The sequence below is a fragment of the Clinocottus analis genome, unplaced genomic scaffold (genome assembly GCF_023055335.1).
Source record: "Clinocottus analis isolate CAN_PGR_092001 unplaced genomic scaffold, fCliAna1.0.p SCAF_16, whole genome shotgun sequence".
Lineage (NCBI taxonomy): Eukaryota > Metazoa > Chordata > Actinopteri > Perciformes > Cottidae > Clinocottus > Clinocottus analis.
In genome coordinates this window covers 989,868-1,012,089 of record NW_027175887.1, presented here as the reverse complement: position 1 = coordinate 1,012,089, position 22,222 = coordinate 989,868, and the positions used below count along the sequence as shown (strand labels likewise).

Below are 22,222 nucleotides of genomic sequence, written 5' to 3'. Positions count from 1 at the left end.
TGAAAAAGCCTTCCTCCTGGAGGCTGCAGGTTTTCCTGGTGAATGTATCATTTACCAAGTGGAGGCCAAACACTTCAATACATTTCGTACTAGAAGGGGGACTTTAATTCACCGTTAGTTGTGTCGTCCATTCCTAAGCTTCCTGGATGCCTCCATTCACGCTTCCTTTCATTGACCTGTGAACTGTCTTCTCCACGCACTCAACCCCCGCTGCTGCGCCGAGCGATGCGCGTTCCCTACACCGGAAGTTACGGTCGAGTCGTTGGCGTTCACGAGCACGATAGGAGTGAACCGGCAGAGACGACAGTTACCGGGGGGGGAAGAAGAGGAGCCGGTGGACCAATTCCCTGGAATGAAACGTGTAGATGTGTGTTTGTTGCCGTTCTGATTTCATCCACGTCCCGGTATGTAGGCCGTCCCGGTTTCCGTCGAGTTAGCGGCGTTGTGTTATCTGTTTTTTATCGGCGTAGCTAGCAGGAGCTAGCTAGCTTGCCACATTTAGCCTGTGTTGACGCCGTCCGATGCCCCGACAGCTCGTTGGTTAGCGAGCTAACGCACGGCGTCTCGGCCGCTAAGCCGAAACGCGTTTCTTCATCTCACTAGTGCACTAAACGTGCGGAGATTTCCGGGATCCCGTCGATTGACGTTAGCGTTCTCCGTTGGGGATGCGTTTCCTAACCAAAATGGTCGGCGAAGTTATCAGAAGATCAGTTGTTCGCTGACGTCGTTAGCAGCGATGGAAGCTAGCCTGCTAACGGTTAGCTCGCTACTTAGCTACGCCCACAGGCCTCACATTCCTGGGCGAATAACGTCAGTTTCCTCCGGTGCAATGTTCAGCAGACGTACAATACACGAACGACGAAACGCGGATCGCCTATTTTTCTGACTAAAATAACCTCATTGTTTAGTTAGCAACGCAAGTTCAAGTTACAAGTAGTTAGCCAACATTAGCTAAACCCGCTCCTCCGCTAAAGTGAATGAAGCCATTGTTTTGCCTTTTTATTAGATTTTGTTGTTAAATTGTTTTACATTTTTTAATTGATGCTCTTCTTCCTACCCCCCATTTCAGTCTTATTCTGAACAAGCCAGCAAGAGGCTGTCGTCCAGGCGTTAGAGGGCCCTGACTAGTGTCCTGGTGTGTTGCGGCTGTCCGCTCCGTCGCCCGGGGAAGAGAGAGCCGGTTCTTGTGCTGACCCCGGCGTGTGCGACCATAGTGTGCGTGAGCAGCTCTCCCTATGTGTGTCACAATGGGGGACATCAGTGACCTGGACCGACAGATAGAGCAGCTCAGACGCTGTGAGCTCATCAAAGAAAACGAAGTCAAAGCACTGTGCGCCAAAGCCAGGTAATGCGTTCTTAGTCTCCTCAGACCTTGTGACTTGTGCTGGATTTAAGCAATGAACTGGGCCTTTGACATATTTGTCATCTTGGGGCAGTATACAATACAATGCATGCAAAATGTGATGTCCCATGAAATAAGTTACAAACAGGAAGTTGACATCTATTTCTTTGTGTGTTTTTTCAGAGAGATTTTAGTCGAAGAAAGCAATGTTCAGAGAGTAGACTCTCCCGTCACGGTAAGTAATGTTTTCTTTTGGCTCCTGTATGTTTTGGATTGAACTAATAGTTTATTAAACCTAATGTTTCTCCTGTTTGTATGTTTGTTATTCTCCCCTTTTAGGTGTGTGGTGATATACATGGTCAGTTCTATGACTTAAAGGAGCTCTTTAGAGTAAGTTTCTGTTTACACACTACTCACTGCAGACTTTTGGCATTTACACTATGCGGGCGTGGGGAAAATAATGACACAAAAATCCTCGCTTGGAAATATTTAAATCAGCACCACGCTTACTGGCATTGATGTACTACAACACTTTTCAATAAAAGGTTTGCATGAATTGTAGCTCAGAACAAAAGATCTTGTGAAGTGCAAGTGAATTGTCTGAAAGCCGGGAATAATTTTGTCGATGTGTATAGGCCTTTGGTCGTCATGTTTCTATTTCGCCACTTATTCTTAACATTATTCAAGTGCAACACACTGTATGTACAATGCTGAATGGAATGGCTGCCCTAAATAATGATTAGTTGCTTGATTGTCATGATACTATTATGATGATCACAACCTGATAATTGTGTTTTGAAATGGTATCCGTTGCTTCATTGGAGTGTTTTATTAAAGCAATAAGGTACGAGAGGCAGTATTGTATCGTCCAATAATGTACTGTTCAAGGGTGTTAGGCCCGACGAGCAGTGGAGGGCTGGCAACCCTTGAACAGTACACTATTGTAGATACAGTACTGCCTCGAGTACCTTATTGCTTTTATAATACGGTTACCAGCGACATTATAAACAGTAATAGTAAGCTGCCTTTCAACCCAACATAGTTGTAGGCCACCAAATGTTGTGTATCACATTTTAGTAGCCAAGAGAGAATCGTTCCGTACGTGTTTGGAGTTGATTAGCAACGCCAAACACATACGGGACTATAAAACTGACTACCAAGCCGGTTGAAAGCAGGGTGGAGGGTGACACCCAGCCACAAATGATAATAAGTCCTCTCACTGCTTCAGTACGTCTTTTCTTTGTTATTTCCCCCCTCCATGATGTTTAGAGAACTTGCCTCTTGTCAGGAAATTGCCGACGGTGATTATCTTTCACTGGAAATCATCACTATTTTGTAATCTTTATCTTTGTTTCCTGTTTTACGCGCTCGCTCCCCGCTAATGACTCTGCTCGCTCAGAGCATTAACTCGTCTGCTCTCCTGATCGTAAGCAGTATCAACGTGTGACTGTACAGCAGGAACAGGGACCACAAACACATTATTCACCACTGCCGTCCTCATCAAAAGTCATTTCCCTTAAAATATCGAATTTTACATGAAACATGTGTAAGCTATTATATTGTGTACATAAACAGCTAAGGCTTTAATTGTGGAGGGAAAACGAAAAGAGGAGGATTTGTCAGTGAAAAGGGAGACAAGAATAAAGTGGTTGCCATCTTGTCTTACCTAACGAAGCAGTGTGTTGTTATTTAATTATTATAAAAGTATTGGTGCAAGAAAAACCTTCGGCTACACATGTTTGGAAACTGTCAAGCTTGAAATGAGAACTAACGGTCGCGCAATTTAAATCTAGTTGTTGTTTTAAATGCGCACTGATATGGAACGCTGGTTAATGTAAACAGGCTGTAAAGTACTTTATTGTCTGAATAAACTACACCCCGTGACTCACTCTCAACCAATCAGAATGCTTGGTTTGATCTACCCGTATTATAAAACGTCAGCAATGTCCTGAAAAACACCCTTTTAATGTGAACGTGCTAAATTTGGTCAGATACAATTACAGCTGCAGTAAATTATGACGTCCCATTAAATACTTTAGTGGCAGTGTTTCCCAGAATTTCTGCTGCATCCAAATCATATTGCACTAAGTGAAAAGGGGAGGTTTTGGTTTATGGGATTTGTCGTCAGAAAGCTCATGTCTGGTGATAAAGTGAGGGTTAGATGACTCTAGTGGCCTGGTGGGTCTTGTAGACATGCTTTAGTTGTTAAGGCCCCTTTTGTCTGTATTGGGTAGCAGCACGCCTGGCAAACTGGTGCCAGGTCAAGCTTCATACAGCTCCAGTCCAACTGTCAATGGTGTTGGCATCAACGTTGATGCATTTACGTAAACACTGTTTAACTACATGCTCTCGGTTTCTTTCACACGACAGGTGGGTGGCGACGTCCCAGAGACAAATTACCTCTTCATGGGTGACTTTGTGGACCGAGGCTTCTACAGTGTCGAGACATTCCTGCTTCTGCTAGCTCTTAAGGTACACTTGATATTTAAAACAAAAAAAAAGGTTTTGGAAAAGAAATTTCTTGAGGCTTTAATAAATGAAACAAACCCATGTGCTTATCTCTGTGCTTCACAGGTGCGCTATCCGGACAGGATAACCCTCATCCGGGGAAACCACGAGTCCCGGCAAATCACCCAGGTCTACGGCTTCTACGACGAGTGCCTCCGCAAGTACGGCTCGGTCACAGTGTGGCGGTACTGCACGGAGATATTCGACTACCTGTCCCTCTCCGCTATCATCGACGGCAAGGTGAAAAGACGTTTCAATTTGAACATAAAAGTGGGAAATTGCAACTCCAATGTGTCGGCGGTGCTACTACTCTGATAGCTGGTGGAGTAACTTCTTGACGTGAGTGTCATCAGTCGAGTTGACCTCCCACCCCCTACTTTTTCCCTCAGATCTTCTGTGTGCACGGCGGCTTGTCTCCCTCCATCCAGACACTGGACCAGATCCGGACCATTGACAGAAAACAGGAAGTTCCCCATGACGGCCCCATGTGTGACCTCCTGTGGTCGGACCCTGAAGGTATGGAAGCATCTTGTCGTGCCTTTTTGACACTAAATCGCCCACATGTTTGTGGTGGCTCATGGAAACAATTTGGCAAGATGATGGGAAAGCTTAGAGCCATGTATCAATCCTTTATCAGAGTTCACAACTGTCTCTCTTTGCCTGACGCCATGTCAGGCCCTAGTTGTTTTTTCAATGTGAAGTTTGTCGTCGGATGCAGCAGATCAAAGCCTGTGTGTGCATACTTTAATGCCACCTGCCTCGTCAGACAGAGATTGGATGTATTTTGCCATCAAAAATGTGCCCCAAAAAATGTCAAAGTAAAGTTCCCTTGTTATTTTTGTTTATGGGGGATCGTCAATTATTCTAATGTAAGACATGCATAGGATAAAGTCCCAACACGCTGATCTCTGAGCTCACAGACTTTTGACAGTTGAGGTGCGCTGGCGTGGCCGGGGCAAACAAAAGTCTGATTGAAAACGTGTGTGTGTGTGTGTGTGTGTGTGTGTGTGTAAGCAGAGCTTCACCTGACTGATCTTCTCCCTCCCTCTGTTTTCCAGACACCACAGGGTGGGGGGTGAGTCCCAGAGGCGCCGGCTACTTGTTCGGGAGCGACGTGGTGGCACAGTTTAACGCGGCTAACGACATCCACATGATCTGTCGAGCGCACCAGCTGGTCATGGAGGGATACAAGTGGCACTTCAACGAGACTGTGCTCACCGTGTGGTCGGCACCCAACTACTGCTACAGGTATGTCGAATATGTCGACGGTATGTTCAAAGATGCATCAACTATTTAGCATGGCCAGATATCTGTAATCAGCAACGTCTACACGATAGCGCCAGATGGGGACAGACAGGAACAAACTTTATCATTGACCTTTGCCTCATTTTCATTGTTTGTTGCTATTTCAGAGTTTTTGGTAGATCTTAATGTTGTATTTCAACGTATCTCGTTGAGATTTATAAATACAGAAGGCGTTCAGTTGCTTCATTGTCTATGTGAACTTGATTTTTTTTTACTGCAATTTTGCCTTTTGAACGTGACATTTTTGTACTAGACAAGGATTAAAATCATGTTTTTTCCTCCATTGTTACTTCTCTGGTGATACGGTTTAGTTTTCTTCAAATTGATTCATATTCCTTAGGTTTTTACCTTTCCAAAGAGACCCGATGCATGCATATACGCCCCTATGGTTGAGAAGCTTTTCCTGATGATTAATTTTAGGGTGTGTTGTGTTCTTTGCAGCCGAGAGGTTAAGAAGACCAGGTGTAGTTTTCTGTAATATGACTGTGTGTCCTAACCGGTCTTCCATCGGTCTCTTTCTGGACAATCAGGTGCGGCAACGTGGCGGCCATCTTGGAGCTGGACGAGCATCTACAGCGGGAGTTCATCATATTCGAGGCGGCGCCTCAAGAGACCAGAGGCATCCCCTCCAAGAAGCCAGTAGCCGACTATTTCCTGTGAAGTCTCTCCGAGCGGACGGCCACGATGTGTCGAAGAAACAAAAAGGAACCAACCTCCGGTACCATTTCCCACCAGCCGCCGCCCTCCTCCATCACCCTGTCGAACTGAACTCGGAGCAGTTAGACACAAAAGAAACCCCCGCTAAACAAAACCCCCCCCTCCCCTGGCTTCAGCTCGGGAGAGCCGGGGTTTTGCCGCGCTGCCCGGAGGCTGGCGGAGCGGTCACTGTGAAGGGTGTCGGGGCGAGGTGGACACTGCGCCTCATGACTGTTGTCACTTCTCCGCCATCGTTTCCTTTCCCCACCTCTGCCTCCTTTTCCATCTCTCCTTTCGCCCCGCTGTAGATACGACACTCTCCATCCTTCGACCTGAGCTTCACCACTCTTGTAGTATTTTTTTCCCATGACAAACATTGTCATTTAGTTTTTAGAAAGTATCTGGAAACATTTTTTTGTTTGTTTTTTTTTCTCTTTGTTTTTAAATATTTGCAGATGTAGGAAGTGAAACAAATGTATCATTTCAAGAGAAACTTTAGCTGATTTTCAACCAGCCTCTGTGTAATGGTGGGTTGTGTGTGGAACTGATCACACACACACACACACACACAGCTGGTTCAAAATTGGCAACGTTTCCCTTGATGAATTCCTTCAAAGCATACATTTTTTCTTTGTTTTTGATTTTTGTATAATTGTTGCTGCCAGGATTAAATGCAAGATGATGTTATCCCCTTTGTTGCTCTTATGTTTCTGTTTAACAGCTATGTGCATCACTATTTAACACACCCATTGCTGCTGCTGCTCAGCGGCCTCACTAGTACCAGAAATAGAATGAGTGGCTGACAGGAGTCACTATATTCATTGTTTTCGCTCTTAATTCCTTTTAATCTACAAATCACTGTAGGTCTGTCAATTTTGATATTGTGAGAATAAAGTTTTTGTATCAATGCAGTTTTAAAGTGTGGTTTAATGACTCAAGCATATCAACCACGGCTACGTACTAGTGGTGTAGCGTGTTGATCCGCACAGAAGCATATGAACCTCAGATAAATTACAGTTTAATGTTAAGCATCAAATACAGTTTTACCATCGTCATTAAGCAAAATATGAGATCTGGACATAATTTATGTTTTTATGGTCTCTGATCATGTTACACTGTAAACAACACCAACTAGCTAACAAACAGCTTCCTTCAGTTACATTATGAGGTGCTTTGACTGTTCAGTGAACATGAGTTGGGTAAAGGGAAAATATAACGTCAAGATGTGTTCAAATGTAATCTTGACAAATGTGGTGTTGGTGAGAAACTTGAATACAGAATACAATGAATACATTGTTTTCACAACCTAAATAGATATTAAAGATGAATTATGAGCTCCTTACATTAGCTCTAATACTACATTGTTGAATCCATAAAAACATCACGTGTGTCCCCGCGGACAGTGAAACCAAACCTACGCACCTGGTGGCGCTCTCACCTGACTTGTCTGAAAACCGGTTTTTCTTGATCAACCCCAAAAGCCCCCTCGCCCCGCCCCTTCCCTCTCTCTCTCTCGCTCTCTCCCATTTGACGGAGCCAACCGGCACTAAAGTAAAGGGACAAGCCCCGGAAATACCTGCTCACTGTCTTCACCGTGTCGTTGGCGCGGGACTCGAGCTCAACAGGTAGATTGACAAATTTGTTCTGATAATCCTTTTTTTTTTTTTGAATGACCGTGTTCGTAATTTGTGATGCCATTTTTTAACGTTACGCGTGCGTTTCTCGCGTGGTCGCCACGCGCGGCTGCATATGCGGTAAAGCTTCACGCGGGCCAACGTTTGTAAACGAGCCTCCCCCGCACGCGCCAGTTCAGTGTGATGACGCGGGCCGTCTTTGATGTTATCCCGTTAAGTTAGTTTATTTTGTCTCGACCTGCTGTTTAATTTGTATCGTAATATATCATACTACCCATAGGCATGGAAAATCTGATTATATTTGCATTGTCATATTAATTGACTACATTATGATGATCTTTTAAAAGAGCTGGATTCAACATTCTGAAAAAAAAGTAACAGCAAACCAATTACCTATGTAAAAAGCATTTTGCAGTCCAAATTGTGTGAGTTCATGGACCCGACAGGAGTCCTCAGGGACACATTAAGATCAATCCTGCTGACACGTCGGTTCCATTCTCCAAAAGGAATTGAGGTTTTATCACAGCTTTAACCTTTTTTGAAAATCCCCCCAAAAAACATTTACTAAATGAACTTTATGCTTTATGGAAGAAGACTTGAAACTACAGATTGAGACCATAAAGAACGAAATCTTTCAAATTGTATCGAGCTGCCAACATCAAGTCTGTGCACAGCGCACACAGCAACATCCACGCGGATGATTGTCTCATCGGCCTTAACAACAGCCTGTCACACACCTAATGTGCACAGCCAAGCGTGACGTCATCCCACTGAGACGATCAACAGGCTTCTGCTCCACAGGGCTGCATCGATTATCTTTGGGAAAATTTACAAAGGCATACTTATAAGCACCCCTAACATATGCAACAATATATACCATGTATTATTCAACTAATGCAAGCCAACTAGTATCAGAAACATCTTCTTCATATGAACCTATTGTGATTTTTTTAAATTATTATTTATTTATTTTTTAATCAGAAAAAAATCAACCATTCCTGTCTATTAAATATGTGTTTTCAAGTGGTCTGATGTGTGTTCCAGGTTGACAGGATGGAAACTCAGAAGCAGGTCGTGGATCGGTTGCGGTCGGTGTTTCGTTCGGGCGTCACGATACCGGTGAAGTTTCGCTTGACTCAGCTGGCCGCCCTCATGTCCATGATCAAAGAGAACGAGGAGCAGATTTTAAGTGCACTGCACAAAGACCTCGCAAAGGTACAAGACGACACACACACACACACACACACACACACACACACACACACACACACGTTAACTACCTTTCTCACTGCTTATTGTTAAGTTTGGATGTTGTTAAGGCGCTCACGCACACATGCAGGGTGTCTGGAGCACATTGCATGACTTGTTTTGTCCGCTACGATTCACGAGGCCCTTACCTCCTTTTTTCCTCATTGTCAGCCAAAATTTGAGGCCATCATGTCCGAGGTTGATATCGTGGTCAACGAGCTGCACTTCACCATCGCTAACTTGACAACCTGGGTAAAGCCGGAGTATGTCTCCAAAAACCTGGTAGGTTTAACAACAATGTATTAAAAGTGGATGTTGTGCTATACCTTAATATACATTATAGGGTTCAGTACAAATTCATTTTATTATCTATCTTTTTAGAATTTTCTTTTTTTTTTATTGTCAGAATGTGTTTGTGGAAATGTCTTCATATTATTTTGTATGACACACGGTACAAAAAAATCCAAAGATCTTTGATTGACAAAGTTGAAGGTGAACATGATGCTGAGCTGAAGCGTGTCTCTGCTGGTGACCACGCCCAAACGTGATGCGACTGACGAACCCTGGACTCCACAGTCAGACACTGCTGAATGTGTATTGCATCTCCATGAAGTTGTTGGACTCACAATGAACAGATTCATTAGGTTTATTGCTCTTCATTTATTTTTTTTGCCATATAAGACATGTCTTCTCTTTTGTCCTTTTCAGGCCACAAAGCTGGATGACTGTTTCGTACGGCGGGAAGCGTTGGGAGTGGTGCTGATCATCGGGCCGTGGAACTACCCTCTGCATCTCCTCCTCCTACCTTTGGTTTCAGCCATTGCTGCAGGTATCACCCACACTCAGAATCACCAGAATATATACCGTATGGGTCGTACCACTCAATACTTGTGTCTTTGTGTAAGAGAGAAATGAACTCTGCTTGAAGGCCCTTCAGCTCCATGGAGCTTTGGGGCCTCATGTATAACAAAAAGAGTGAAGATCAGACTTGACAGGACTCCAATGGGACGAGAATGTTGCTCATGATCTGACATATGATCACAGTTCAGATTGACACGGTGAACTGTATCCAGCAATCAGTCCAGCGTTCCCCCTCTTTTTGCTCTGCTTTTGGTCTCCACGGCCTCCTGAGGAAGATATGTCTCCTGCGCTGTTTAATGCTTTGTTTGCAGTTCAGCAGGAAACCCTTCAACTTTATTGTACTCGCGATCATCGAAAACTGAAATTCCTAGAATGTGAACCAGATAAGATTGTTGGATAATAAACGTCACAAAGAGTCCTGAAAAACATTCTGTTCTCGAGAGAACAATAACTTGTCTTTACTTGGTGTCAATAGGGGTTCAAAACATTCATTTCCTTCTGTAGGAATTTATTATTAGTTATCATTCATCTATCTTTTTCTGCTCTAGTTCAATGTGTGAAAGTCAGGCGGTCTGAAAAGCGTCGCCTGGAGCGTTCTTAGTGATGTGGCCTTTTATTAGAGAGTGACAATAGAGCTTAATTGGGGATTAAAACATCATTAAACTTTATAAAATGTGAAGAAGTAACTTGTCGATCACTGCTCTCTGTACTGACCGGATGATTGACGCTGGTGTCTCCATCTAGGAAACTGTGCGGTCATCAAGCCGTCAGAGGTCAGCGCCCACACAGACCTGCTGATGTCAGAGCTCATCCCCAAATATTTGTCTCAGGTAAAGCAACATTTGTGGCCGTTTCTTGTTAAATCTACACGTTCAGTTACAATCTAAAGGGCTTCGTAATACTTGTGTAAATGTGTTTTTTATCCAGAAACTGTCGGGCTGGACCGGACAAAATGAATGACTTAGGGCTCAGTCCAAAAGTAATGAATTATGACAATATATGTATATATGCACACACCTGTTTGATTGCTACCGTGCAGCAATCTTAACAGCGCCATAAATTACATTTGTATAACTACAATAACACAAAATCATCTCTTTTTGGGGTGATGTTTATTTAGTATGACAAATATAATCTCAAAGCTTCATTTATGCTGTAACTACGTGTTTAAAAAAAAAAAAAAATATATATATATATATATATATATATATATATATATATATATATATATATATATATATATATATATATATATATATATATATGCATGCATGCTGCTGCCTGTCTTGATCAGGTCCAGATTTTTAAATCTCAGTGACTGTCCTGGTTAAATAAAGGTTTAAATGAAAGAATAAAAAAATCAAAAGCCTCAATAGACGCTTTGACTGCTAAAAAGAAAGAAAAAAGAAGTTCTGTACAGCTTTAAAACTATCAAGAACACTGAAATACAGGTTTTACAGAAACATTCTGCGGTAACTGCTGTTGCGTGAGGTGTCTGTAGTCATCGGGGTTGGAACCCAGGGAGGTTAGTCACAAATGAAAAACCATTTGTTCCCGGAACAGACATGTAAATATATGTTCCACGAAAACATGCTGAACTACTCGGCGCAGCAGTGGGGAAAGTTATCAAGGCACCAGGTTCTCTCTTTCTGTAAAACTATCCTGAGAAAATATTTTTTTTAAAAAGCCCAGTTGTGCAGAGCAGGACATGTTGCACAACACTCTGAAAATACAACACATCAGAACAAGAAGGTTGAGTGTGACCACGCCCTGAGGATGGCACGGCAGCCCAGTGCATGAACAAGGAAGAGGAGCTTATCACGTGCTTTCTGTATTATGTGTGTGTATCTGTAATATACATATTAATACATTCTAAATAAATGGTGATGAATTGGAGCTCGGCTCAATGAATGTGACACACTGAGACTCTTTGTTTGTGGCAGGAGTGTTACACAGTTGTTCGTGGAGCAGCAGAGGAGACCACGACACTTCTGCAGAATCGCTTTGACCACATCTTCTACACGGGTAAGAGCCTGAGGGATGCATCAGGCTGGAGACGTAAAGATCTTTCTATTCATATGTGCGCCCATAACACTGGTCAAAAGACCCCCAAAAAATGACAAATGCAACAAATCTAATCTATGGTTTACATTCCTATAACTCTTGTTTTTAATATTAAGGTTACACACTCTGCTCTGAATGCAACACACTTCATAATAAAACACAAATTACTTTGTAAAACCTGTAAAAATCCTCCGTCCAACACTATTAACCATCTTCATGCTCGCCAGAGGATGAACACTTTGCACACTATCTTTTTAGGTTCTCAGAATGTAGCGCGCATCGTCCTGCGGGCGGCCTCGGACCACTTGACCCCGGTGACCTTGGAACTCGGCGGCAAGTGTCCGTGCTTTATCTACGGCCAGGTGAACATCGCGGCCGCCGCTCGCCGCTTGGTGTGGTCAAAGTATTTCAACGCCGGCCAGAGCTGCGTGGCTCCGGACTACGTGCTGTGCTCGCCGGCCCTGAGGGACGCCTTGCTGCCCGCGCTGCGCGAGACCCTGGAGGAGTTCTACAGCAAGGAGCCGCAGAGCAGCCCCGACATGTCGCGCATCGTGTCCGCGCGGCACTGGACTCGACTGATGGAGCTGCTCAAGAAGTCCGCTGGCAAGGTGGTGCTGGGAGGAGAGAGCGACCAGGAGGACAAGTACATCGGTGGGTTCGCATCAAACTTCAAAACTGTAAAATGCTTGTATCTATAGATTCATTAGTAGTTTTGTGTTAAGTATCACTTTCCAGACTTTAGGTTCACTTTAGTATCCCGGAGTTGTCCGGCTGATAAACCCGTATTCATACTTTTTTCTCAGGATTGCGTTAAAGTTAGCAACGGCGAGAGTGGCGGAAAAGGAACAGTGGCCACGAGACACAATTATGAGGTCATGAATGTAGCAAGTGTAGAGAGGAGAATATGTGGTATGGAGCCTGCCATGCAAGTTTAAACTGACCCATCAGGTCGAGGCCAAAAATGTTAAACAAAAGATATTTAGTCCCTCTAAATTGGTCGAAAGGGCTACACTGTGGAATAAAGAAGTTAAAAGTGACCTAATTAAATGTTACATTCTTGAAAATCCTGAAGTTTTTATCAGGCAGCAACCTCCGGTTCTGCAGAGTGAAGCTCATGTAGAAGTGTCTTAAACCTGCATTCTCTCTCCTGTCCACCAGGAGGCGACTCCTCTGGTTGTATAGAAGTCTGAGAAGATTCTCTCTTGATTGTTTCCCTCAGTAAACATTGTAAAAACCAGTTTATGTCTCAATCTCCAGTTTCAAGTCTTCTTCAATACAGCATGATGCTCATTTAGTTCATTATGGTCATTTAGAGTCAAAGGCTACGAGGTGATTGACAGGTCGCTGCCACTACCAGAGCTGTACACGGCGTCTCTGTTGCTCCTTTTCATTCCAAATATGGTAACCTCTGTTCATTGGTCGCCAAAAAAACATGGTGATGGTGAAATCGCTGAACTTGAAGCTTCAAAACAACCACAAACCAATGATGACACATCCACCTCTTAAACACCATCTATGGTTTTCATATTATTTTGTCAACCTGATTTCTGCCAGTGAGTGCAGGTAACATCAGAAACGCCTCTCTGTACGATACAGTGGAGTTCTTCAGCCTGTAAGATAATCACTGACGCTCTTTCTGGATTGGGAATAACATTTGAACCGTAGCAATCTGGATTTCGTTGTCTAAACATTTGGGATCATACTGTATGATGATTTTATCTTTTCATGTCTCCCGTCAGCCCCCACAGTGTTGGTGGACGTGTCTGAGGATGACGCTCTGATGGCGGAGGAGATCTTCGGCCCCATCCTGCCCATCATCACCGTGGAGTCTCTGGAGGAAGGCATCGCCTTCATCAACCGCCAAGAAAAGGCGCTGGCCCTCTACGTCTTCTCCGACGAGTCCTCCGTAAGAGCGCAGAGCTCCGCAAGCGGCAGCTGTGGACCTGTTGTTTCGTGTGTTTGACGTCTCTTTGTCCTCCTCTTTCTGAAGGCGGTGAACACCGTCCTGGAGGCGACCAGCAGTGGAGGGTTCTGCTCCAATGACGGGATCATCCACATGTGTCTGCCGACCCTGCCCTTTGGAGGTGTAGGTAGGAAGTGACGCCGGCGCAAAGCTCCGCCCACTTTCCTGTTTCCCAAAGTTTCCTCCCAGCTGGAGAGCGGTGGGATTTCAGGGAAATGTCCTGCGTCATCTGAAGACCATCTGATTAATTACTAACTCAGGAGAGGACACTGGGTTGGGCTAAACACTTACTTTTTAAAAGGAGTTGCCACGCTGGCAATTAGCCAATCAGCTTCCGGTTGCCGAAACGAGTAGTCAATTGCCAATATTGTAGTTCATCCCTTTTGAATTGTGTCGTGAAGATTTGGTACAAACGTCCAGGTTTTGGGGCCATAACTCAAGAACTTGCATGCAAATTAGCTCAATTTCACACGACGTCTTAACGGCATAAAATAATGAAGCGGTGGCATTTTTAGAGAGACGTGTCCAAAAATGTGTAAACTGCAACTTGACCAGATGGTACCACCGCACGGTGCTAATTCTGACATGGATAGATGACATCTTCGTAAGGCAAAAGCTCTCACACAAGCGGACACAGACATTTTGGTTTCGGTGCACTCTCTACATTCTGGCTGGAACCCGTGGTTCAGGTTCCCGCCTTCTGTATGAAACCACGATGTTTTTTCAAATGCAGCTACAAATGCCTCAGGGAGGATGAATGCTGGTCATGTTACCTTCCAACTTATCTTCAGAAAGGCCTTTTTAAGAATGCTTTTCCAGTCGTTTGTAGCATGTTGTAATAAAATGTAAAGAGGCCGGAACGTTGGAGTCTTGCCACTCTGCCATAGCGTGCACAATTCTGCTTTTTCTTTTGGGAGCTGACGTGATGTTTCCCTCCTTCCAGGGACAAGTGGATTCGGCAGCTACCACGGCCGCTGGGGCTTCGAGACGTTCAGCCACCGGCGGGCCTGCATGCTGCGCGGCTGGGCGTTGGAGAGACTCAACGGCCTGCGCTACCCGCCGTACCGAGAAGACAAGCTGAGCTGGCTGCGCTGGACCACCTCGGCCGAGAGCAGCTGCTCGCTCATGTGATGGTGTGAGAGCGAAGATGGAGCTTTTTATTACTCATTTGTACGATACTTATGTATGGATGTAAATGTTTGGGGAAATTGAACTGGAAACGGGATTAATCATTCTTTATTTCTTTACTGTTGGGAAGTTGTCATTGTTTAAAGAAAGATCTTTTATACACGGCTTTCAGAATATATCCAACTCTGTAAAAATAGCCCAATTATTCTCAAGGCAGTTTTATCAACACAATTTATTGATAAAGCCATTTAGATGTGTTTACTTTCCTGCCTACTTTCATCGTCTTGCACTGACATTTGTACAGCGTTATTGTTTTTAATAACCTCATTCGATTGTCCTTGTACAGTTTGTATTGTATTGTTCATTTTCTCTTGGTGCCGGCAGAGCTTTAGGTGTATTGTGTGTTTTGTGTTTTCATGAAATGCTGTAAATACATTTTACTGCTACTCTGAGAGTCTCTATTCACACACACACACACACACACACACACACACACACACACACACACACACACACACACACACACACACACTCTAAGGCTGTGTGTAGAACCTTGTTTGGTTCAAACAACCAGTAAAGCCTTGAGGCAGGATTGGGATTTTCGACTGACCAAAATAAATTGAATTTAATCAAAATTCCAGCTCAAGAAAACAATACTCTACTGGTCTGTTTATTTGTGGATAAGAGTTGGTTCCTTAACTCTCCACCTAAACCACTGTTTTTATCTTTTGCCAGAGCCGATGCTTACAGCAGTGTTTTTCCACCTTTGGCACATTTTCTACAATAAAAAAAAAAATCCTGCAGCATACAACCAAAAAAGTTATAAAATGTCACATTGTAGTAGCCCAGTACAGCCTGTATTTAAGATCGTTATGGCTCAAGAACAAGGAGTCGGATTTTGAGGAACTGTGGTTGGAGTTATTACATTTATTCATCAAACATGAGTGTTCAAATACGGGTCCTCATACGGGTCCTCTCCGCTTTTCAGCGAATGTCTCTGCAGCGGTGGAGGTGGTCGTCTGATCGGGAACGCCCTCGCTCGTCGCAGAAGAGCAGCTGAGCTCACTGAGCTTTCACTCTGCGAGCACTAAGCTCAACTTGTAATGGGGGGGGGGGTCAAAGATGGCCGACTGCTTCTCAGCCTTCCTTTTTCCTTTTTTTAAAATTTCATCTGGAATCACCTCTTAATTTCAAAAAGAAAAAGGTACATTACATTGAATTCACGTCACCTGAGGATCCTCTGATACCTGTAGCCTCTAATGCCTGCATGTGTTGGTTAGGGGGGAGAAAAGAAGCCACTTCGGACCAGAGAAACACGGCCTGGAGGCCCCGCCTTGTCCCTTCGGAAACTCAACAAGTATCTGATCCCAGCGGCGTCACGGCTCGGGTTTGAGCGAGGAGGGGGCGTTCGTCCCGGGGAGCGTCTGCTCCGAGGCCGCGGACTCTGACTGCAGAGGCGGACTGGCTGGCGCCGCCGGCTCTTTCTGCACCAGCTCGGGTTCGTCCTGGCCCGCTTGGGGCGGGTGGACCAGCACCCGGTCGATGATGCCAAAGTCCTGCGCCTGCATAGGGCTCATGTAGCGGTCCCTTTCCATCACGCTCTCTGGAAAAGACGGGACAGACATGATCACTATCGCAGCTTGATGAAGACGTGCAAATCAGTCACACTCAGCTGCTGCCGTCATTGGCTCGTGGCCACTTCACTATTGGAGCCGTTTACAGGTGACAAACAACGCTCTTTGTGGCTAATTTCAAACTTCCCGGTATGTCGCGTGATCGGGCCTAAAAAGATGTTTCCCAGGTACTTTGTAGAGCCGTTTCATTTTCTTTCTGGATTAACTTTCCCCCAAGTAACGTGCCCAGAGTGTGCAGTGCGAGTAGCATCTCATTCTGTGACTGAAACTGAAAGGTTCTGTGTGGGTGTCGCGCTGCTGCAATCGCTGGAGATAAAGAGCAACCTACCTATGGTTTTCAGCGGCTGCCCCGTGTGTTTGGCGTACAGGCTGTTGATCTGGGTCTTCAGCTTCATGATCTCCTCGGCCTGGATGGCGATGTCCGTGGCCTGACCCTGGACACACAGCACTCAGATTATTATTATCATCAACATTACCATAAAATGATTCCCTTTACAGACTTTGTGGGCACCGCCGTGCTCGATGTGGCCGTCTTACCCTGGCGCCTCCTGATGGCTGGTGAACCATGATGCGGGCGTTGGGCAGCGAATGCCTCATGCCCGACGTTCCCGCCGCCAGGAGCAAGCTGCCCATGCTGGCCGCCTGGCCAACACACCAGGTGGAGATGGGGTTCAGGATGTACTGCATGGTGTCGTAGATGGCCAGACCCGCTGTCACCACACCACCTGTGGTGGAGGAACTGGTTTATTATTATGTTGTACACCTCTAGAGAATTAGGCCATAATGAGATTATTTTGCGTCATTTTAAGGACATTGAGATGCTTTTGTCCTTTCCAGCACTCCACTGAGCAGCTCACCGGGACTGTTGATGTACATGTGGATGGTTTTGTTGTTGCTTTCTGACTGTAGGAAGAGCAGCTGGGCGATCACCAAACTGGCTACAGAGTCATCGATCTGATGGAGGAAGAGCAAAGCTATATAAAATCACTTTGAAAATATATATATATATAGAAAAATAAATGTGTTGAATCTTGCCACTTACAGGACCCATTACACAAATGATTCTTTCTCTCAGGAGACGAGAATAGATGTCATATGCTCTTTCTCCTCTACCCTGGAAATAGAAAAAAAAATAGGCTTTAGAACCGTAACAAAACAATTGTATCTGGTGCTGAAAGGAGGAGCTGAGAATCTACACTGTGCGCACACTTCTTAAGTGGTATTTGCTTCATTTTGGTCCTGAGATTAAATAATGTGAATCTGCTTCAAAACACCTTTGGGTTCATGTTTCAGTTCTGTGATGGCACTATGGCAAAGAGACTTTAAAAACTAAACGCTCTCCCTGATGTTGCCTTCAGTGTCGCTCTAACTTCTGAAGCCTCTGCACTGCAATAAAGGACTAAATGGTCTCTTTGTTTATACGTTGACCTCCTCGTCAAGTTAATGATTATTGTCAGATTACTAGTAAATACGAATATCATACGTTTTTTTAAAGTTATATTTTACCCAGAAATGATTCCAAGTACAAATCTACCTCAGTAAATGTGTGAATCTTCAGTGTAACACACACACACACACACTCGCACTCACCGTCTGCTCTACCACTATGGGGATGAGGGGACTCCTCCAGACTGAACTGTGGTGGAGCGGCCTGCTGTGTTTCAGCGTCAAGCCTCCAATGTGTAACACCCTCTGGAAGACACACACACACACACACACACACACACACACACACACACACACAAAGATGTAACATAAACAAATTAAATTAATTGAGAGCTTAACTAAGCATGTATATGCATTGAACAACTTATATATTATATTTAGACACAGCAGTCATTTCTTCAGGTTTGTAGTCAAATAGATGTCCGTACTTTATTCCATTATTGTGTAGATTTAGGACCAAACCGCTTATAACTCATTAGCAATCCTCTTATCTATTGACATTGACCTGTGGTATAATAAGTTGTATGTGTAAAACTACTTGTCATGCAAAATAATTTGCATGAGCTTATCAATGCTTAAACCTAAATCTTATCGTGAATGCGTTGCTTTGATGTTCATTTGTAGTTTTCCACTGAAGTGGTTTAGTCTGTGCTTGTTCCATCAGTGGCCACTATGAAAAACAACGTACACAACTGGACTGTTGTGTCATCATCCAACATATATACATTTTTAAAAAGCCACGAGTCAGTGAAAAACACACACATTTATTAATTTCCGATTGGTTGCGTTTTGTTAGAATTGACTTGGTGCGTCTGTCGCAAACTCCGTTATCGTTCATCTGACTCGGCTCAGAGGTGGTGCGTTCAAGTGTCGTTACACAAGCTGCTCGTTAGCTAACACGCTCAGCACCACGAGCTGGAACAACAACGGTAACAGCGGCTTTATTAAAAACCAGTGTACAGTGTGACCCCCGTCAACGGGAGGGCTCCCTTGAACGGCTCTGTGTACTCACTCGTAACAGCATGTTTGAAGCCTTTCAGGTTTCTCTGCCCCTCTGTGTGACCCTCACAGAAGAAACACCGGAACCGAATGCAACCAATTTGACCTTTGAACCGCGTTCTTCTTCGTCGTTGGTAACAGCCGCTAATTCACCAGCGCCCTCTACAGGTAGGTTTCCAATACCTCTTTACTTAGGAATTAAACCACTGGCCCTTTCTTCACTGAATACTACACTTTAACATTATACTATATATATATATATATATATATATATATATATATATATATATATATATATATATATATATATATATATATATATATATATATATACATATATATATATATATATATATATATATATATATACATATATATATATATATATACATATATATATATATATATATACATATATATATATATATATATATATACATATATATATATATATATATACACATATATATATATATATACATATATATATATATATATACACATATATATATATATATACATATATATATATATATATACACATATATATATATATATATATATATATATATATACATATATATATATATATACACATATATATATATATATATATATATATATATATATATATATATATATATATATATATATATATATATATATATATATATAACATACGATATTGTATTGTGTTGCTACTTTTGGGATAAGTAAAAAAAGACAATTTCCTCCACTATTAGCAGTACCTAAGCTATCACGATTTAATTTGACTCAAGAAACAAACAAATCAAATGACGTGGAGTAGGTGGGGGAGATTCAACGCAAGCGAGTATCAGCTCTTTATTTTGAAAGTTCGGACCGGATGCTGTGCATTATTCCAGCCTGGCACTGCAACATGAACGCAACTGACAACTTCGCCACTTTCACCGTTGTTTGGACTCAGTCATGTCGAACAACAGCGCTGCCAACAGCAGCTTAGTCGTCGCTCAGAAGACGGTGAAACAGCTTCGACTCGAGGCCAGTGTCCGCCGGATAAAGGTACGTCCGCTCAGCGCGACACGAAACCTCTCTCCCGTGCGCGTGACTCTGAAGCGCCTCAACTTTTTAAACCTGCAGAAAAGAAGCGTCCGCGGCTGTCAATTAACACAAGTTTGTATTTAGGTTACTCCAAAACGTCAAACTATGGAACATTTATCACACGTTTCCTGCGCAGAATTTATTTTGAGTTACAAACAAATTATTTCAGGAGTTCCTAAACTTACCGACTGTTAATTTGTCTTTAAACGTATCAACTGTGGCAGTACATATGAAGCCGAGTCTATAAATTGCTGTTTAAAGTCGTGTCAAAAAAGTATCCAAATTAGAATATGCCTCTTTAAACTCTTTTAGTTGACCGTATCACCCCCTACTTAGTGAATGCACTTTTACATGATGTTTATCGGTCATGTGGAAGGCGGAGTGTGACGTCTTAGTGAGCGTTGCAGTGAGACGGTGAACGGACTAGTCTCCCCGTGCAGCACAGTGAGAGCTTTGTGGACTGTGCTGCTGTGTGACTGCTGGGATTGTTAGGCTGGCGGCTTATTTTCGAACAGAAGACCGACTACTTTCAAGTGATTGTCACACAGAGTTGCTATGAGCCAGTTCAGAAAAGCTTCAACATGGACTTTTGTCACGTCACAAATACAGATAAAACTGCAACAGCCAGCTTGGGAGGTCAGCTGGTAGCTATGAAAGCTAAAAGCTGGGCACATTGTTGTGGAACGTGCAATGTGTATACGGACACACGCATCAATGAGTACTTCCAATTTATGATCTGCAAACATGCATTGTTTCTCCAAAGAGATTCACATAGAGGAGAGCAATAGCTTTGGTCCCCTTTTAAATGTCATACTTAGTTCTTTCAAGTGTGAAATTGGACTCTAACAATTATTTAAAGGGACAGTTCACCCCCAAAATCAATCTAATTCACTTTGGTGTGAGTGATTTAGCTTTGGACTGTAGATAATGTGTGTGTGTGTGTGTGTGTGTATATATATATATATATATATATATATATATATATATATATATACACACACACACACACACACACTAGTCCTAATTTGTTGATAAAGGTTTGAAGTTTCTACAAGTCATTCCGAGTTAATAGCTATTAGTTTTAATAATACAATTTAATAAATTATGGACCAGAATCGGAAACATGTTTTTGACTATTACAGGTTTTGTAACTGTGGCTGGCGGTCGGGCTCGTTTCTAAACCGACGCACAGATATCACCAGCCTTCTTTAACCAAACAATCTTTTTTTGGGGATACAGGTTTCTCAGGCCGCTGCAGAACTGAAGAACTTCTGTTTGCAAAATGCCCACAAGGACCCTCTCCTCACCGGGGTGCCCTCCAGTGATAACCCATTCAGGCCTCCTAAGTCATGTGTCCTCCTCTGATACGTGAGTGCAGCTCTCCTCGCTTTGCTTTAATTCATCTAGTTTATTTTTAGATCCTTAATTTTTCCCCTTAATGCTTTTTTTCTTTCAATTTTGCTGCTGAACAATGGCCACCGCTGTCTCGAGAGCACAAGACCTCCCGTCCAGCTTCATGTATTTCTTGTCTTTTCAGGGCCATGAAGGAGTGGAAAAACATTCAAACGGACGCCTGATTCCAATGTGGACTTTTGTCATGTGGCCCTCTGTCTCTGAAGATGACAAAGACACACACACATACACATAAACACACACACACACACACACACACACACACACACACACACACTGGAGCAGCTACGGAATGATGTTGAAAATATGAGTAAATGCAGTCTACTAATTGTGACAGGGTGTTGTGTTATTGCTCTTTTCATGGTTCAGAAGTCTACGCTAGATTTAGGTTTACACAACAAGCCTTAATGCTAATTCTGTTTATTTTTTCCAATTTAGGACCACTTGAAAACATCAGATTTTACAGTAGAACTAGACTTTTTCTATTGGTGGTTATTGAATAGAAATGACAAATAAATCCTATGAAAGTCACATAGGCAGTTGTCAGATTACCATGTGATTTATGTATTACTGTTCATGATGGTCACCCAAAGCAGGTAAAACAAAACAAAATTGGATTACATGTTTTTTTGTTGTTGTTTTCTCTGACTTGTATAAATTGCGTGTTTCACACCAACAGAAAGCACATTGAGTTCATAATTCAAAAGGATGCTATTAAACATCAGCAGTTTTATCATTATTCACCATTAAAAGTCACGATGTGTCTGTTTCTTTCATCTGTCTTGTCAAGCTGTATCTGGCATGAATTTTGCATCTCAATTTTAAACGAATACCAACAAGCACATATATTTTCTGGAAAAATTGAATCAAATAAAAAATGTTTTTCGTTGGCACTTTTTAA

At 43.1% G+C, this 22,222-nt stretch overlaps 4 protein-coding genes across 5 annotated transcripts; 3 read left to right on the top strand and 1 right to left on the bottom strand.

Annotated features, from left to right (window-relative positions):
• The first annotated feature begins 192 nt into the window (after positions 1-192).
• LOC137786531 (serine/threonine-protein phosphatase 4 catalytic subunit B) lies at positions 193-6,762 on the top strand. Of its 2 annotated transcripts, none has more exons than XM_068578459.1 (9): positions 193-367; positions 1,070-1,345; positions 1,526-1,577; positions 1,682-1,732; positions 3,713-3,814; positions 3,917-4,090; positions 4,240-4,366; positions 4,909-5,098; positions 5,686-6,762. In XM_068578459.1, the coding sequence occupies exons 2-9, from the start codon at positions 1,236-1,238 to the stop codon at positions 5,813-5,815; spliced, it is 936 nt and encodes a 311-aa protein (XP_068434560.1). In that variant the 5' UTR covers positions 193-367; positions 1,070-1,235; the 3' UTR covers positions 5,816-6,762. The 2 variants fall into 2 exon arrangements, with proteins under 2 accessions (XP_068434560.1, XP_068434558.1); XM_068578457.1 differs by having other exon boundaries at positions 193-404.
• Positions 6,763-8,538: 1,776 nt separating this feature from the next.
• aldh3b1 (aldehyde dehydrogenase 3 family, member B1) lies at positions 8,539-15,245 on the top strand. The gene is made up of 9 exons (XM_068578378.1): positions 8,539-8,700; positions 8,905-9,015; positions 9,442-9,562; positions 10,339-10,424; positions 11,538-11,619; positions 11,917-12,309; positions 13,398-13,564; positions 13,649-13,748; positions 14,565-15,245. Exons 1-9 carry the CDS (start codon positions 8,539-8,541, stop codon positions 14,750-14,752), a joined length of 1,410 nt encoding a protein of 469 aa, XP_068434479.1. The 3' UTR covers positions 14,753-15,245.
• Positions 15,246-15,719: 474 nt separating this feature from the next.
• On the bottom strand, positions 15,720-18,930 carry clpp (caseinolytic mitochondrial matrix peptidase proteolytic subunit). The gene is made up of 7 exons (XM_068578377.1): positions 18,842-18,930; positions 17,974-18,075; positions 17,426-17,497; positions 17,241-17,337; positions 16,921-17,108; positions 16,712-16,817; positions 15,720-16,352 (listed from the first exon to the last, which is right to left on the bottom strand). The coding sequence occupies exons 1-7, from the start codon at positions 18,851-18,853 to the stop codon at positions 16,126-16,128; spliced, it is 804 nt and encodes a 267-aa protein (XP_068434478.1). The 5' UTR covers positions 18,854-18,930; the 3' UTR covers positions 15,720-16,125.
• A 790-nt stretch (positions 18,931-19,720) lies between these two features.
• LOC137786516 (guanine nucleotide-binding protein G(I)/G(S)/G(O) subunit gamma-5-like) lies at positions 19,721-22,172 on the top strand. Its single transcript, XM_068578430.1, has 3 exons — positions 19,721-19,869; positions 21,148-21,276; positions 21,446-22,172. The coding sequence occupies exons 1-2, from the start codon at positions 19,777-19,779 to the stop codon at positions 21,271-21,273; spliced, it is 219 nt and encodes a 72-aa protein (XP_068434531.1). The 5' UTR covers positions 19,721-19,776; the 3' UTR covers positions 21,274-21,276; positions 21,446-22,172.
• Positions 22,173-22,222: the final 50 nt, after the last annotated feature.